The 19,063-nt window shown below is 44.0% G+C and overlaps 1 protein-coding gene across 1 annotated transcript in view; it reads left to right on the plus strand.

Annotated features, from left to right (window-relative positions):
* LRRK2 (leucine rich repeat kinase 2) overlaps positions 1–9,924 on the plus strand; it is a 59,604-nt gene extending 49,680 nt beyond the window's left edge. The window contains exons 44-51 of the mRNA XM_054177929.1: positions 333–527; positions 786–979; positions 1,275–1,347; positions 2,169–2,353; positions 3,295–3,447; positions 4,544–4,752; positions 6,699–6,773; positions 9,530–9,924. Of these exons, the coding sequence (XP_054033904.1) occupies positions 333–527; positions 786–979; positions 1,275–1,347; positions 2,169–2,353; positions 3,295–3,447; positions 4,544–4,752; positions 6,699–6,773; positions 9,530–9,651 (1,206 nt within the window). The 3' untranslated portion in view covers positions 9,652–9,924. The remainder of the gene's footprint in view (positions 1–332; positions 528–785; positions 980–1,274; positions 1,348–2,168; positions 2,354–3,294; positions 3,448–4,543; positions 4,753–6,698; positions 6,774–9,529) is intronic.
* The last annotated feature ends 9,139 nt before the right edge of the window (positions 9,925–19,063 follow it).

The following is a 19,063-nucleotide window of genomic DNA, read 5'->3' on the forward strand; positions in this document are numbered from 1 at the left end:
AGTGTGGGTAGCCTACACTGTTGCATGCATATGTGAGGAGGAATAGCAGTGTGGGTCTGAAACCTGCTTGCTGTTATCACACATCATGTTCTTCTTTGAAATGGGTGGCATTTTCAAACTTGGTTAACCCCACTGACTTCCTGAAATTTTAACAAGACAGTAAGAGCCAGCATAAGGAGTCAACATGTTGCTCAGCACACAAAGATTGCTCATAAATAGTGGTAATACAAATGAGCAGACCTACTGTGTCCATATTCCATAAAACATTCTGGTTATTTATCACTGTGCAAGCCATTTTTATTATCATGTGCATGCTGTGTCCGTCTTCATAGGTTTATGAGATCCTCAATTCTGCAGAGCTTATCTGTTTGATGAGGTATGTTTCCATACCCAGCACGTCCACAGCAGAGTGCATGGTAGCTGCCAATCAAAGCTGCAAGAAGTCAGGAGTCTGGATAGGCAACGGGAACACAGAAAAAGCACAACTTTCATTTGTTAACCTAAATACAGATGGACATAGTTGTGAGGTATGTGGGAAAGCTACCATTTACTCCGGTTTTGGCACCCAGAGGTACGTGCCAAAAGAACTGCATTTTAACAGCAGTATATTAGCTCTGGAAAGTGAAGCTTGTGAGTGAGTCACCATTGTATCCATGAAATGAAGCAGAAAAGCAGTTGATTTTTTTCCCCTCTCTTCCCTGTACTTTATTACCTGCAATTTACTAGCATTTACCCTTACTGAAATCATAACCAGATTGTTTTTCTTAATTTTTTTCCTTGCTCAGGATATTGCAGACAGTAAAATTTTAAGTTTGGCCTTGGTGACCCTTCCTACTGAGAAAGAAAACTGGATTGTAGCAGGAACCCAGTCTGGTTCTCTGTGGGCAGTTAACACAGAAGATGAAACAAAAAGACATCGTCTGCAGAAAATGTCAGATTCTGTCACTTGTTTATACTGCAATTCTCTTTCAAAGCAAAGGTATGAAGGAATTTTTAATCTGTTGAGTTACATTTTTAAAATACAACTAAACAGAGATGTTCAGATAATTACATCTGTTCACTCGTGCAGTTCGTTTTACCTATGTGCTTATTTTGCCTGTAGTTTTGCTTAGTTTGGCACCTAGGCTAACGGAGGACTATGTTCCTGGCCACAGGTGGTTTTATTTGCTTTTAGTGTTCAATGAAACTGTCAAATACCAGAGGCTACTCATTTCAGATTTTCTTACCTGATTAAGGCAGTTCTAGAATTCTTTTTGTTTGTTTGTATGTTTCAGCAAGCAGAAGAATTTCTTCTTGGTAGGCACAGCTGATGGCAGACTGGCAGTTTTTGAAGACCGAGCAGTAAAGGTAGACTTGTTCTTTGATGTCTGTCCTACAAAATACTGTCAGTAGTATGTAAAGTAGCTACCAACAGTAGCTTTACTTCATATGGCTTATTTTTAATCACTTCTCTAAAACTAAAAATAATTTTCTACTGCAGTCTTAGAGGAATTGTACATGTTTTATGATACCTGTTCAACCAATGCATTTAAGAGGGGAAAATTTCTCTCTTACTATAGGACTTCGAAAGACCTAGCAAATTCACTAGAGATTGACATTAGTGCTCATTATCAAGAATATTCTAACTGGCTTTACCTCCTTTATTGCTGTCATACCTCCTCTTTCATTCACGCTGTATCACTGCAGAATTGGTATCTTCAAAAAGGTAATGTTGTTTAGATTTCCTGTAGGCCATAGTTCTGCTCCCAGAATAGATAAAGAAACTCTGGGAACTCTGTATCAGCTGATTCCTGAGGGTTTGTTCCCGGCCATATGCAATTTAGAGCAGTTACGGAGTTGCAATGCATTGGAGAACTGGAATACAGTTTAGTGTGGGATGTCTCCAAGATATGGATGCAACTTTCTGTGCAGTTCAACTGCACCAGGGGTTGCAGAAAGTATCATTCCCAGCTCTGTCCTGTTTCTGGTCACACAAAGGCTGTTTTCTCTGAGACATTTATGAGACTCTGGTGCTTTTCAGTCTCTGACATTCTGGATAGCTACCATAATGGTTCAGAAAACTCTGGTCAGGTAAATGTAATGCATTGGGCTGTGTGGCCTTGTTTTAACCATTTCTGAGTCTCTGTACATTTCTTGCTTCTGACGGACAGCATATGTTTTTCTTGCAGTGTAAGGGTGCTACAGCTCTGAAGATACTAACTATAGGAAATATTAGTACACCTCTCATGTGCTTGAACCAATCTTCATACTTAGCTGAAAAAAATACCATCTGGGGAGGCTGCGGAACAAAGATCATCACATTAACTAGTGATTTCACTGTTCAAAAGCTTATTGAAACAAAGACAAGCCAACTGTAAGTTTTTGGGGGGGGTGATAAGTGATGTTACTTTGCTCTTTTGTTGGTTTCATTAAAGATTTCTGGTAGTTCTTTGATGTAAGGTCTTGTTCTAGACTTCACTCTGTGAGTTCTTGTTTCTTTTCTTTCCATAATGCAGCTGGAATATGATGTGCATTAAAATGAGATCATTGCTAGCATTAAAAGTATTTACTGCCACTTCTAAATGAGGGATAGGCATTACTATATAAAGCATTTATGAAGTCAGTATCTGTTCAGAAGGTTTATAAATGCCCCTGATCCGCTTTTCTCCACCAACTGTAGTTGCTCAGGCCCTTATTTAGACGTGTATGCACACATTTAGCATAATGTTTGTTCTTACATGTTTGTCAGTATGACACATGTGTGATTTTGACTTGTTCTTCAAGATGACTTGAGTCAGTGAAATAAGCTAGTGCTATTAATTTTCAGGGCAAATAATATTTTGATATGTGCAAGCACATATCTGGCCTGAAAGACAAATTTGTATGTAGAAGAAAGTAGTCAAAAAGACTGTCAGCTGAAGTGGAATGAGCAGAGCTTTTTAGGCTTAGTCATCTTTGTGTTGAGTGACCTTTTCTGTGCTTGTGGGCCCTGGGAGAACTGTGAAATGTCTCCAAACGTTGGAAGAGTGACAGGGAAAAGGTGGAGTATGTACTGCTGTGACATGAGCATTTGTGATGTGAGCAGATAAATGGGGAAGATTCATAAATTGGCTTGGGGCGTTAATGTATCTCCAAGGGCATCAGCAGCCTAAGTCCATTATTGTGAGAACTTATGTCAAACCCTTTCAAGCCCAGTTTGCTTGGGCTTAAGGCTGAATGATTCTGTAAGAGAGGGAAGCTAACTCCATTCATAATAGTCAGCTTTTTCTGTTAGATATTTTCTGTGTATCTAGCTGAAGTTCCTCTCTCTTCTAGGTTCTGCCATAATGCCTACAGTGATGCAAACATTATCTCAATAGCAATAGACAAATCCATCTACTTGGCAAAGAAGAACAGCCATTTTGTGGAAATATGGGACAAGAAGACAGAAAAACTTTCTGAGCTAATTGACTGTGCACATTTTCTTAAGTAAGTGCTTCCTATCAGATTCATAGCCTGATGCATGGAAAGGTTGCATTCTGTAGCATAGTACCTTAATCTGCTGAAGGTGTGGGATTTGTCCAGTTCTTTGGACAGATGGGGAATTGCTTTCTTCTCAGCCCAGACATTCAGAATATTCCATGCAGAATTTCATTTTTTTAAAGACTCTTATTATCACAGTATCACCAAGGTTGGAAGAGACCTCAAAGATCATCAATTCCAACCTGTCACCACAGACCTCATGACTAGACCATGGCACCAAGTGCCATGTCCAGTCCTCTCTTGAACACCTCCAGGGATGGTGACTCCACCACCTCCCTGGGCAGCACATTCCAATGACGAATGACTCTCTCCATGAAGAACTTTCTCCTCACCTCAAGTCTAAATTTCCCCTGGTGCAGCTTGAGACTGTGTCCTCTTGTTCTGGCGCTGGTTGCTAGAGAGAAGAGACCAACCCCTTCCTGGCCACAACCACCTTTCAGGTAGTTGTGGAGAGCAATGAGGTCACCACTGAGCCTCCTCTTCTCCAGGCTAAACAATCCCAGCTCCCTCAGCCTCTCCTCATAGGACTTGTGTTCAATTTCACAATCTCTTTTTGATGTTAAGAGGATTCATTAAACTCTGCTCAAGAAAGAAGAAAGTCTTCAGGACCTAATGCTTTTTCATCCCCCGAATAAGAATGTCCTTTCTCCAGTGCACAGATTCAGTAGGAGATCAGAGTTTTATTAACAGTGACAATGATTTTCATTTTCATTTCAATTATTCCTCTACCTGAATGTGTACATTTCATGGTGAGGTTAGGAGCAGCTCTAGGTATGCTCCTCCCACTTTGCAGTGATATTACCCTCCTGAAAACTGGGACTATACCTGCCTGCTATTTAAAGGTCTTTCAAAGAAGACCAGCTGGCTTTTAGAAGTCCAGCAGTATTCATCCCAGTTTGTTTCAAGTCAGTCAGCTGATTAGCATTTTTCCCTCTTGTCTTGAGGAATGATTGCTCAAAAGGCTGCTATTGAGAAAGTAATTTTAGCAGTCGTAGAGTAGTGCCCCACCAGACTGTAATACAAATTCTCTCCACACTCATAGGGACAAAGTGGAAAAACTAAGTAAGGACTCAAAACATAAACTGGCTTACTCTGGAAGAGTGAAGACAATTTGCTTGCAGAAAAATACTGCGCTGTGGATAGGTACTGGAGGAGGACATATCTTGCTGCTCGATTTATCAACACGTCGTCCTGTACGAGTTATAGACAACTTCTGTGATTCTGTCAGAGTCATGATAACAGCTCAGCTAGGTAAGTAAAACCATCAAATCACAAAGACACAGTGCAAAGTTTAGGATTGCTGTGTCCTGTTTGGCATGGTTTTCCAGGAAAATATTAGCTGTTCTGTTTTGTTTTGTTCATTCTATTCCACTGCTGTCATTTTCAGTCAGTATCAGTCACTGGGGCTAGCTGAATATGAGCAGGCTGTCATACCTATGCCCACATAAAACATGAGCATGTGATCACACCCTACCTTCACTGGGGCCTTGTGCCATGCTTCAGCACAGCTCTCAACATCTGATAGTCTTTGTTTCGATGTGTGTCTGCCTGTATTCTTTCTTCATCTGAAATTTTATGCTTATGGCTGCTTCTCTGTGAAGCTTGTTAGGTTTTAATAATTTTGCCTTAATTACTTATTGCCTAGTTTTCTCCTCTCATCCTTATTCAGAAATGCTTCTTTTCAGTGTGGGTCACAGGCAGATCACAGCAAAGCTGGACTCGGGGTTCAGAATTGTACTTACATGCTGTTCCTGTCACCAGGGACAGTTGTTTCAAGCTGCTGTAGGTAGACAGTAGTTGTGGGATTTCAGTGGTAATTACAGACAGACAGAGAAAGGTAGTTGAGTATGGGTCACTTCTTGGCTGTTCTAACTTCCTTCACCTGTACACTTCTCTGCATCTCTCCCAAAAGTAACAAAGGCCACAACAACTCCAGAGTTCATTGTACTGCAGTAGTGGATATGCTCCAAATACATATTGCTTCAAAAAATACCCCATGGTGAAACATTGTGGATTCCCACTTCTTTCCACTGTGGTTTGGAAAAAAACTATGGAGTTCCCTTGTCAGTGTGATTTAAACCATGTTTGCCATCAAAAAAACAACAAAGCTGTTGTGGACTCAGAAACACACTGAAATCCTGCTAGCAAACTTCATAGTGCAGGCTGTGACTGTTTTCTTATTAGCATCCTTTCTGGCACCAGAAGTATTCATAGACTACAGTCAGGTCATAGTGCTGACAGTGCTGTACGAGTTAAAGTCCATCTTCCTACAATTTGCCTTTGCCTGAAACACAACTTTGTAGAGACTTGTTCAGTTATTGAAGGCTGTTAAAGAGTGCCAGCTAGAGATTTCAGATTCACAAGCACAGCATTTTCAGTCCTTCAGTCTTGATAACTGTGGCAGTTTGAGGCTAGGGTGCCATGCTGCAAGCTGGAGTGCCTGCATATGGAGGGCTCTTCCTTCGCTGGCCTGATCCATGACCCAGGTACACAGGTTGGGTCCTGTATTCCTCTAGAAGTATAATGCCAAGGGCTCACTGCCCTCATTGTTCTGCCAGTAAGACAGGAAGCTGCTCTGGCAGAACATGTAACAGCCTCCATCTGCCTTGTAAGAAATTTGTAAACATGGGAATAACTGTGAAGTTGATACTGAAACACTGGCACATTCAACTTACCCCTCTGTGATCCAACCACTCCTGAAATCCTGGTTAGGCACCTTCCTATGATCTATCCCCTATTTCTACTTCCCTTCTAACTCTCCTTTCCCCGCTCTGTGCCATCATTAGTTCAGAACGCTTCTAATTAGGTTGTGCTACATTTGATTGGTTTGGTTCCTTCATAACCAAACGATTACTGTGTTTCTGCTGTGCACTGGGACTTCAGTTTCAGCCCATCTGTTTCCTGTGACTCTGCTACCTTGGCTTGTGGTTTGTAACAGGGGTGCTGTTGTTCTTAGGCTTGTCCAACAAGCTGGTGGCTGATTCAGTGCTTGTGCCCTTGAACCCTGGTAAACCCCTACATTAAATGGAGATGTGAACTATGTTGTTTTCATGTCTGCCTTTTTCATGGTTACAGGTTTTAATAAAGGGGCTGGTTGCCTGAACTCTGCTTTCTGTCCTTTTAGTGGCATAATCTACTATTTCTGTGCTTAAATTACAAAGTTCCAATTAAAATTAAAACTTATTTCTTTACTAAAGGGAATCTCAAGAATGCAGTCCTGGTTTTGGGATATTCCTATAGAAGTGATACTGAAGACAACAAATGTCACAAAGGTACCCAAACTGTGGTTTGGCTGGTTTGTGTTGGGTTTTCTTCCCAATTTTTATTATGAGTGCAGTAGACACTATTATGCTTGAGAGCAGAGAGTTGATGATTGTCTTTTGTTACAGTTTCACTGAAACATCATTATTACTTTTGTTGTGTGTTGCATCTCTGGGCACCATACAAACTAGCAAGAACTTCCAAAAATGGATTAGACCTATATAGATATACAATGTCATATGCTGGAAAACTGTTTTTACAGAGTAGATGTCATTGTCTAATTGAAGAATGTATCAAATGGATTTCCAGAAATGTCTGGTTTAGGCCAAGAATCCTCAACATTTTTGTGAACGATGTGGCTGAAGGAACAGTGAATGTGCTTTTCAGATTTGCAGACAATCCTAAGCTAAGACAAAGCCACAAGCACAAGGGAGGGCAGGATAAGAATTCAAAATTACCCTGACAAATAGAACAAGTGGTCTGGGAAGAAATTCAGTAAGGACAAATGCAAGACCACTTATTTCAGTGGGAATGATCCATTATACCAGCATGAGGAAATGATAAGCTTAAACAGCAGGACTGTGGAAAAGGGAATAAAAGGGATCACAGGCTGAACATGAGTCAGCCTTGTCACATGGATGCAGAGAAGGCAAACACCATTCTCACACCAACTGAAAACTGGTGTCTGTAAGATAAGAGCTGATTCTTACACTCAACTGACTGCTTACATGGCCCTTTGGGATTTTTCTGAATGATCTGGACTATTCTGAATGTCATTAGGAATAGTCCAGTGGAAATAATGCAGCTTGTGAGGCAGTGTTACAGGAAGTTCAGTGGATTCGTATAAACTTTGTAAATTACATGAGAAAAGGCTTTATTTCTTTCCTCTTTACTTACATATTTAAAGACTTCTACATGTTCCCTCTGGGTAGGATAAGGACTAACCAGTTTCTGTTACAGCAAGAGAGATTTGGGTCAGACACCATGAAAAGTTTCCTGACAATAAGAAGAGCAATGTGCAGGAATATGAAGATAGGAAATCTCCATTTTATTTCAGGAACAATTACAACTGATGCTCTGATCAGTGCCCCTTTTTACATTCAGCTCATCCCAGTTTCAGCGTCTTCTGAAACTGTGGCAATGACTGTGTAAAGTTGAGGGTGGCAAGTGTAGATGAGCTTTACCTTCGTGTAAGTGTTCTCAGTTATCCTGATTTCACTAAAAGCAATGTGACCTCTCTATAAAAAAAGAGCTGTTTGCATGAAGGGGTATTGAAGGAGTGACATTTTCCCAGCATACACACTGCCTTATTACATTAGTTTTCCTTTTTAGTTTACAGCGAATGGGGTTTGAGCCTTGTAAACGTTTACAGGAAAACAGAAATGAAATTTTATGCAGGTGCCTCAGTGTTAGCATTAGCTGTAACCCAAGGTCTGTACCTTATGGCCCACAGGCACCAGAAATGTTTTTTTCAAGTGCTTTCAAATGCTGTACTCTAAGTTCAGGTAATGGAATCAAAATCATTGTGCAAGTACAAACAGCTTGTAACCCATAAGGAAAGACGGGGTGATAGTAAGGGCCATGAACCTGTTGCTCTGAACACTGCAGCAAAGGCAAGGTCTTACAGAGCTGAATCCAGGTAATAGGAGATGAGGGTAGCTCCCATGAAACACCTTAGTGGAACAGTGGGGTGCCCCCTCTAAGAAGGTGACAGGGCCAGCAGCCCAGCTGAAGAGCCTCTACACCAGTGTACACAGCATGGGCAACAAACTGGAGTTGGAAGCTGTCCTGCTACAGGAAAGCTATGACATAATAGCAATTACAGAAAGGTGGTGGGATGAATCCTATGACTGAAGTGTGGCTGCCAATGGCTACAAGCTATTCAGAAGGGGCAGGAGAGGAAGGGGTGGAGGTGTTGCCCTCTCTGTAAGGAAGTGGATAGAATGTGAAGAGATGTCCCTGAAGAATAGCCATGAGCAGGTGGGTAGGTGTTGGGGATTGGGACCACAAAGGGAGCCTTGTGGTAGGAGTCTGCCACAGGCTCCTCGATCACGCAGAGCCTATTGCTGAAGCCGCCTTACTCCAGCTTGAGGAGAAGACATTGTGATTACAGGCTCTCATCTTGCTGGGGGATTTTAACTACCCCAGCATCTGTTGGGAAAGTAACACAGCTAGCTGTAAGTAATCCAGGAGGCTCCGAGAGTGCCTAGAAGACAGCTTCTTAAGACAAGAAATGACAGCATTATTGGACCTGTTGGTCACAAATGCAAGTGAAGTCATGGGGGATGTCAAAGGCAGCCTGAGCTGCAGCGATCGTGCACTAGTGCAGTTCACTGTCCTAAGGGGTATGAAGCCCATGAGAAGCAGTTATGATTCTAAATTTTAGGAAAGCAAACTTCCACCTCTTCAAGCAGTTAGTAAATAGGACCCCGTGGGACAAGGGAGCAGAACAGAGCTGGCAGCTCTTTAAAGATGCTTTCTATAGAATAGAGCACAAGAGATCTCAATCCCCAGGTGTAAGAAATCAGAGAAGGAAGGCAGGAGACCACCCCGGCTGAGTCATGACCTGCTGGTCAAACTGAAGGGCAAGTTGGGACTATGCAGGAAATGGAAGAAGGGACAGGCATCCTGGAAAGAGTATAGGGACATTGCCCAGTCATAAAGGGACAAGGTCAGCAAGGCCAAGGCACAGCAAAACCATATCCAGTTATGCAGTAATTCATCTCTGCTGGAGTTTTCAATATTTTTACTTTTTCTTCTTTTCCAGAATTACAGTCCTGTGTGGCAGTGTGGGACATTAACCTGCCCCATGAAGTGCAAAACCTGAAGAAACACATAGAAATGAGACAGGAATTAGCAGAAAAAATGAAGAGCTTTTCTTTGGACTGAAAAGGCACCCTGCAAATGCCATTCTCTTTTTCTAGTCATCCAGCCTAACTTACTGTGCAACATTTACAGCTAATTCTTGCTGGAGATTTTAGTTGAAAGAGGAAGAACATTGCCCTGAGATAGTTGGTGTTCTTAGGATACCAAGAAAAAGGACAACCTCTGTAATATTTGAAAGGACAGATAGCTATTGAGAATTTCTGAATCTAAAAAGCTAGGATCCAGTCATGCCATTGCAAACATTACTATTTACATGTCTGTTGTGCAGCTCACTGAAAGGAAAACAGGGTGAAAGCGCCTACAGGTTGCTGATACAACCTGTACCACAGAAAGCAGCATGCTGCTGTAGCCAGTCCTCTAGTTCTTAGTCCAACTGGCCAACTTCCTTATCTCCATCTAAAATAAATAAAGGCAGCTTTCACCCTGATATTTCTAGGATGCAAAGTTTTTACTTATTCTTGGTTTAATGTCTATCATTACTATGGAGGTAAGCAGGGGAACCATGAGGAGTCTAAGAACTGGCTACCCCTTGTGCATAACTACCAGGATTTGTTGCCACACATCTTCACTGAAGAGGTGTCTTTTGCCGCTTTCTGGATGGGAGTCAAAACCGCTTCTTACAGCCTGCACTGACCTATGCTCTGAAGAAGTGCCTTATTTCTGTCCAGAGACAGACAAAATGTTCCTTTTTTGGATGCCAAAAGAATCTGTACTGAATTGATCCTGAAATCTCAGAGTAGTGTTAAGAGCCATTCCCAAGCGTGTTGGGAATGCGAGTTGAGCAAGGTTGAGCAGCCAAAGAACTCTTCAGTTCCATTTTTACAGTTGTGAAGGAACTGCATACTAGGACAACTGTATCATTGTTGTGTTTGCTGCCCTTTGAGAGCGTGTAGGCAGGCTTCCCTTCAGATGGGCGTCCCACTGTTACTGTATTCTTGTAATCCGCATCCCGAGAATAATCTGCTATTTATATGGAATTTTGTAACTCAGAAACTAGATAGAATCTCATCATGAATGCTATTTTTAAAAATAGAGTATGCATTGTGAAAATGTTTATTTATAGTCATTATGAGATGTAAACTTCAAACCTTTTTATTAAACCTGTGCTTTATTAATAATATGGACTACTTTCTGACTGCTGAATTTCCAAGGAGAAACTTGTGTGCAGTTTTTGATGCAGTTTAATCCCTTACATTGGGATGACAGAAGATGGCACTTCTGTGGATCATGTTGACACAGCTGTATTCCCTCTTATTCTCCGTCTCATAGTGCCTGAACTCTCTTCCATTTGGTGTTTCTCACAGCCTTTTCGCAGAGATGAGAGGTGACCTGTGAACATTATTGTCTTTGCAGTCATTAAGTCACCTCTTCCACTATTCTCTGGAGAAGAATCAACAAACAAACCCAAAAAAATCCAAACCAGTAGTTTTTTAAACTATCCTTAAAGTAAAAGCAAGCTCAGGCCTCTTTCCTTTTCTTATGCCTTGCTTTGCTTTCTTGCTGCCTGAGAAGGTGTCAGGGGAATCTTGTCAGCATTGTTAAATGCTGCAGTCAATCCCTAAAAGCTCTCCCTAATTAAGTGAGAAGATACTTCAATATTGTATCTGTGGCATATATGGTTATTCACTCCCACCACAGCCCATTAGCATCAATAACATGAAAAGTTAAACTGAATACAAAAGGGTAAAGAAACCAAAATCTCTGGCAGTTCCATTGTTTTGTCTTTCCTGCACTGTTCATTCCTCTGCCTTTTGCCGTTGTTTTCCTAAGCCACCTCTTGGCACTGCCCCCTGATGGCATGCCTGTGCCTGGGAAGGGTGCAGAGCTCTTTGCTGTGGTGACTTTGACTCAAATCTCATCCCACAGTAAAGCACAGAGACCATTTTGCAGTCTGTCCTCTCCAGGGCACTGCTCTGCCCTGGTGGCACCACTGGGGCATTGATCTCTGGGGCTCCATCCTAGGTGTTTCAAGCTGAGGCAGCTCCTGCACCATCAGCAGCCTATGCCACAGGCACCCCAGTCGAGAGCTCATGCTTGACCAGGACACAACTCTCACTAAAGAAGAGCCTAAGGCCAGGCTTGCTTTTTGCACCACCTCTGTTCTGCATGAGCCTGTTTAGTTGCAAAGCCAAAAAAGTTACTTCATGACAAGCATACACATAACTTGTCACAGATGGAAAGCAGCAGCCTTGGGCTCCCCCATGGGCCCTGGGGCAGCCTGGTGTACTGACAGAAGCATAGTGACTCAGCTCACAGGGTCATACAGACTCCCTGCATTACCATCTCTGCTCTGCATTTTGACAGCTCCTGTAGATCCCAGCCCACAATGAGATCATGGGCAACAAGGCCCCAGCAAGGTTGGGCAAGCCTTGACATTGCAGAGAAATGTGTGCAGTGGCAATATAAACATCCAGCTCTTGCACTGCAAATATATTAACTTTAGTTCACTGGTGCTCAGTTCTACTTTTTTCTTACCTTGATGTCTCTGGTCACCTTGAAAGCATCTGTTTCCTGGGAGATAAGCAGGAACCATCTGCCTCACCACCACCCACCATGCTCCCACGCTATGTGTTTTGGATTTTATACCAACTGAGCAAAGACAGAGAAATGTCAGCTTTGTACTGTTACCAGCACAGGTGATAAAAATATACACATTTTTGTAGTTTGTTTTGTTTGGGGGTTTTTAAGCCACAGAGCCTTTGGAAAAGCAGCAGCAATGTTAGCACCTTGCAAAGCAGAGGCCATGTCTGGCCCCCCTGGCTCCCCTCCCTTGCTGCTGCTTACTGACCAGGTCCACAGCAGACGAAGAAGGGAAAAACCTGTTTGTTTTAACTGTCAAGGTCATGCAGGTTTGATGGACTTCAGGACCAACCACCCACCCACCCTGGTGAATTAGGGTTTCTGAGGGCTGGCAAGACACAAAGCAGTCACAAACATCTGCTTCTGGCAGAATCCATCCTCCCCAGCACCTTCCTCCCAGGGAGGTGCATCATGCTCTGAAATGAGCCCATGCTGCCCAGAGGTGCATGGCACTGGCCCCTACACATCTCATTAGGGCTAGGAAGCAACAGGTCTGCACATGCCAGGCAGGAGGTTGCGTTGCCAAAGAACCCTGCTGGGTCTGGGTGAGACCTTATACAAACATAACAGGAAGCCAGTTTTATGCACTAGGGATTTTCTTACATTACCATAACCATTTCCTGATGAACACCTGCGTAAAACTCACATGAATTCCACCATTTTTAAGCCAGCTGCTCTGAAACTCAGTGTTCTGCTGAGCTATGTCCACAGGTGGGCACAGCAAGGAGAGCTGAGCTGATACCCTGAAGCTAAATTAAGTTGGTGTTGACCCCCGGGTGCTCCATTTGCATCTGTGGTTCATCGTCCAAGACTAAGGGAGGCCACCTCAGGTACTGAGACAAGCCACTGGGGCTCACACGTGTTCCCCAGCCCTCCCTTCTGCTGAGAAACTGTCCATTCTATGGGGCCAACACTTTCTCCACCCCAGCCAGGCCTCTCTAAGGCCTCTGCGGACTGCTACAACACCACTTCTGCATTAGTCTAAAAGGTTTAGGCAAAACTCAAACCACATGCACACAAGCACATGTTTAACACACTTCCTCTTACTCAAAAGTAGTTCAGAATTTTAGGAGGCGAGTTTCTGCACTTCCAAGTCCTCAGCCAGAGGCCACGCTCCAGAGGAAGCAGAGCAACAGCAGCCCCCAGTGGCCAGAGAGCCGCAGGCCAGGACTGCCTGGGCCTTCTCGGCAGCTGTGCTCAGTTCAAAGGCCACTGGTGCTAAGCCACTCTGAGCAGCTACCTGCCAGCCAGGTCATTCACCTTCGTCAGCAGTAATTTTCAACCCACGTGTTGTTCCTTCCCTCCTTTTTTCTTCCCCCAACAGAACAGCAGTCTGTGCTGAGCACTCTGCAACTGGAAAATCTTATGGTAAAACACACTCCCAATTTGTAACTACAGGAAACTTGCAAACAAAAAACCCAAACCCCAAAACTTTGAGTCCCCTGGTCTTACAGCTATTGCAGCAAAACCCAGGAAGGGACACAAATGCCTGGCTCTGAGGGCTAGCACAGAGCAATCAGAATTGCTGGAAGAATCTGCATTCCGTGTTGCTGGAGATAGGACAAATAAATGAAACCAGTGTCTGCAGTTCCAATAAAACCAGTGCCTGCTCCTGCAAGCTCCCAGCAAGTGGATACCCAGGCTGGGCAGCTCTGCAAGGCAGGTCAGCACAGCTGGCACCACGAGGAGCACAACGCAGAGGCACACAGATGGCTGTAGGGGGTGGCTCCTGCTGAGAGGATGCCAGCAGCCTTGGCCCCAGAGAGGAGCACGAACAGTCATTCCTGGAGGAGGTCAGAGCACCATCAACTTGCCCAAATCCAGGCCTGGAGATGAGGGCCAACAGACAGGGAAGTACATTACCACCTCTTTTCAGTCCTGCTCCACCTCACCTGTCCACATTTCTCCAGTTAAAATGGCTTCATCCTGGACTAACTTCATCTAGTTTAAAAGCTCTGGGCTTTAACCAGCACCACTCCCCTTCCCCACAGGCAACTCCAAGACCTTAGGAGAACCAAACAAAACTGCTGTTGTTACTCAGTCACCTCATTGCTGCTGGAAGTCAGAAATACCAGTCCCAGTTCCACTGAAGGACCCATCATTCTCTAACCTCAGAAAAGCTACAAGACTAAACACAGGAGCTCCCCAGCTCCAGCAGAACTTCCTGCAGACCCTTACATCCCAGCTCCACACTGCCACTCCACAGCTTACTTTGCCCATGGTGAGGGTCTTGCACAGTGGCCACAGGTTGCTTGTGGATCAAGTCCACCTACAGGGCTCCCTGGAGAACAGCTTTTGGGCTTGTAGATCAAGCATAGAGCAAACAGCCCCTTCAGGCTGCTGTGCCTGTACCGGCTGACTCACCTGCTGCCTTCATTTGGTACTCCACTCTGGAACAGCACTACTGTGGATTTACAGCTTTCCTGGGTGTGTAACACAGGAATGGGAATTCAGCAAGAAGAACAGGACACCTGGTTTGAAGACAAGGAGACCTCCCTCTGCCAGAGGACAGCACTGCTCTACAAACACCTATCACTGCAGTACTCACCCAAGCTCAGGTACAAGAGCATAGTGGTGAAGGTGCTGTGTTCCAAAGGTGAATGCTGCCTCCTTCAGCAAAACAGTGCTCGTGCAACAGCTGGAAAGGCAAATCTCTGCTTACCAAAGTGGTTGAATGTATGAAAACAAGTGCCCACCATTACCACCTCAGGGTACCTCAGCTCTCAGGAAACTCTTCTGGAAGGCAGGAAAAGGTGACACTGCCTTGCTCCTGGGCCAGCAGTGACCAAAAGTGCTTTGGAAATTACATCAAGCCACAGCTGAAGGAAAAGAAAGCATCATCACTAAAGTGTCTGAAATGTACATCAGTGCCCCAGCAAGGCAAGGGCAGAAGGTGGACAGATGTACACCAAACCTTTGCCAGGACACCAAAGGCAGCAGGCGGCGTCTCTTCAGACTTTCTGAAACATTAAGAACTGTTAACTCTATATATGTGCGGGGGCGTTTTTGCTAAACTACAGAGCACTGCCAGGGCCAAATCCTAGACACAATTCACACTGTCTGTAGGCACAAAAAGAGAAAAGAAAAAAAATTGCATGTCTTTACTAGAAGTTACTTTGCAACTAAGCACTACTCTGACTAAGCAATGCCTGTAGTATGCTCCCACATCCCACCTTCTGGGGTGCCTTTTAAAACCAGATGGAGATCTTTGCAAGTATCCCCAAACAAGCTGTTCTTATTTCCCATCTTCTCAGGAAAAAGCTGTGGTGCTTGGTTACTTCTGAAGAACTGGAAAGCAGGGAGATTTAGCATCATCAACACACCAGAGATCAAGGTGATCACATCCCTCTTGCTTCAATGTCACTGCATCCTTAGTACAGACATCCTTAGTACCAGGTCTTCTCCCAGACAGCTAGATAGGAAAATGATGAGGCAAAAGCTGCCTCCCTGACCTTAGTTTTGTCTGCACAATTCATCACAGCTGCATTTGTATCAAATATATATCCACCTCTGAGCGTTCCTAAGCAACTATGCCAACTGTTTAGGGCTCAGTTTGACAAATCAGTCCCTGAAAAGCTTAAGAGGATCTCAGGCAAGGCAAGGCAGAGGAGGCAGAGACCTTGCTCAGCTTCCTGCGCTGCCACAGACCACTCCCCACAGACACAAACAGGCACTCAGGACAGAGCCGTCAGCTGCAGAGGAAGGCCGAGCACTGCGCCCACAGTGCAGGTGCCCACCAGAGAGCTTCTGAGATGGAAAAAGCTGTGTTTTCTTTCAAATTACTCAGCTGTATCTAGGATGAGAATTTCAGGGGAACAAAAAGCAGCTTGGGTTTGCTTTTTAAAAGAAAGTCTGCTGCACCAATTAATTCAACTCCTTTCGTGCTACAGAGACACATGCCTTTCTTCCTCACCTCCCTGCTAGCGAGAGCCCCAAAACATCTTGCTAGAAAAGGTCAAGAGGAAAGAATGAAGAGCTGAAGCAGGGGAATTTCCATTCATACACCTGCTTCACTCTCATCTCAAGGCCTATTCTGCAATAGGCACCAGACAAGCTGATGAGATACACAGACCCACAGGAAGCATGAAGACAGTAACCACAGCATACAGTTGGATCTGTCACAGCCTGATCTCTATGGCCTCCTCCATCACTGTTCAGCTACACCCACTGTTCAGCTACACCCACCACAGCACACCTCACACAATTCAAGAGCACAGCACATCACTTCGCTAGAAGACAGCACTATTATAAAAACCATGAATTTACTCCTTACCCCAGCTCATGATCAATGTTCCACTCCCCACCCCAGCTGGGGGTTTTCACATCTTCAGTTTTTATCCTGGTGGCTTGGCTTTTGCTACATCCTCTGCAGAAGACCTGCCCTGCACAGCCTCCCCTTGCCCACTGAAACATCACACCACATCCCAGCTTCTACTGTACTGTAAAAAAACGCAAGCACCCCTATGAAGCCCTCCTGCAAGTGCCTGAACTGGCTGCATCATCTTTTTCTTTCTCTGGTTAGAAACCCTCTGCAAAATACATCCAGAAACACAGTAGTGAGGTGCGCCACCTTAACTCTGAAGTTTGACAGCAACTTCTTGTCAGTGCTGATTCTGGCTTGCAGGCAACAGAGCTAAAGGTGTTCCATCCTGGTAAAAAAACCCAGCTTGAGCCCTAAAAACAACAGTTACTTGAGAAGTATCTGCTCCCATCCCCTCCCCACCTCTTGGGGCTGTCAGGGGCTCTCTGCACTTGAGACCCCCAGGGACACCAGCGTCCAGGCACAGCATTTTAGGTCTTTGGAGGCAGTCAAAGCAACCATGCTCCTGCTTACACAGACTACATCCCACAAGAACACAGCAGCCATGGAGCAAAACCCAAGCCATGACAACTGGCAGTGGAGAAAGACAGCTAAGGGGGCCAGAGGAGCCCAAGCAGTGTAGAAATGATGTGCTATGAACACGCCTTCAAGAAACTCAGAAATTTCTTCCCTGTGTCTCTCATTTAAGAGCCAAAGATAAAATTACATGATTTTTACCATCTTTTCTGACCCAGGTATTTTTCATCTACTATCTGTCTTTCAGAAAACACACATCAATCAGCAGCAGTTTCATTTTCCCTGAGACACTCATTCCTCTAGTTTTTCAATACCAGTCGCTTCGGAAAGCAAACAGCAAAGCAGCACAGGTTCAGCTGACCCCGTGTTCACTCTGCAGTGCAGCATCTCACACCTAGAAGTCAACCCTGAATTTTCTTTCACCAGCAACCAGCCGTCACACACGCTTCCTTCTACATGGAACAACATGAACACACCACACAAGGACTTAAGACACAAGAAGCCACTTGGCTTTTTTTATGTGAGAATAGAAAGTAACATTTAAGTTCTGGTACAGAAAGTCAACCGAGATCAGCATCTCCCACCAGTAGTCTGTTCCAGGCAGGTAAGAAACAAGTGTTAAAACAAAGCCCAAAGCAGAACAAATCCCAGCAGAAGAAGGGAAGAAACCTCAGAGGGAAATTCCAAAGAGAAATGGGAACCAAAAATGTACAGCTTTTGACTTTCTTGCTCACCGAGAACAAGAATTTCTCAACATTGCTGAAGTTTTCATCAGGGTTTAAAAAACACAAAACCAAAACAACAAACCACCACTAAAGAGAAAAGCCCAAACCTCTGTCAACCCAAAGGATTTGGTTTTCTGAAACAGTTCTCAACCACTGACCTGAACAAAGGTCTTGCTTAATTTCCCACACTTTATTTACTATTTCATGATTTCTCAGTTTAGGAAGCCCTTTGCTTTGCATAGCAAATCAGCTACTGTGCTCACCACCAGCATCATTAAATGATAGAATGGTCTGGGCTGGAAGGGACCTCCAAAGGTCATCTAATCTGACCTCCCTGCAGTCAGCAGGGACATCTCCAACTAGACCAGGCTGCCCAGTACCCCTGTGAACCTCAACTGGAATGTTTCCAGGGAAGGGGCCTCAACCACCTTCCTGGGCAACCAAGTGCCCTGTAAAGTACTTCAACAGAAGTCAGCAAAATCTGACAACACCACAGAGATTTTTATTTGTCCACAATCAATCCTCTCAATTATAATATTAATTCCATGATAAAGCCAGTGTCAGCATGATTTCCTAATATATTATTAAATCAGTTTTGCTGAGAAGGAATCAAAGTGTGTGTTTTTTTTCACCCTGGTGGAGCAAGTGTTTAACCACAGGTTTATGCCAGCAGTTAGAGAATGTTTAGTTTCTCAAAGCACCATCCGCATTAATAACATTCATTCTTAGCAGGATATTTACAATATAAAACTGATATTGCTCTCTTCATTTATCTTACAAAAACCTTCATGAACAGTAAGGATTGAGTCTGCAGAGCCCTTGCTGTCAATTGCCTGCAGTAAAATGATTCAGATTCCCTGAAGTCACCTACTACCAGCTACCACTGCTCCTTTCCTGGGCTAGCAGACTTCCCAACTGCCCTGAATTCCACATTTCTTCAGTATTTAGCCGAACCACAGCAAGGCAGCTTTTTGTTCTTTTCTTCCTCATATCCAGGATTAACATCCCATTGCTCACATACTAACAGCAGGGGTACAACAAAGGTTCCATCAAAGAAATTTATCAAGAAAGAAGTGTACAAAGATTTCCTAACCTTTTGCTAGGGAGTCTTGCCTTTTATCAAAACTACAGTCAAATGCCTTATTTTAATAGGCTTCTTATTACAAGTCAAAAAACTGGGCACACTGGAGCACATTCTCAGAGTCCTTGGGCACTTCCACATCAACACTGGCAGCGTTACTCTGACTGCTGGGAAAGCAGCTGTGTGAAACCA

Source organism: Dryobates pubescens, chromosome Z (assembly GCF_014839835.1).
Source record: "Dryobates pubescens isolate bDryPub1 chromosome Z, bDryPub1.pri, whole genome shotgun sequence".
NCBI classification, from domain to species: Eukaryota; Metazoa; Chordata; class Aves; order Piciformes; family Picidae; genus Dryobates; species Dryobates pubescens.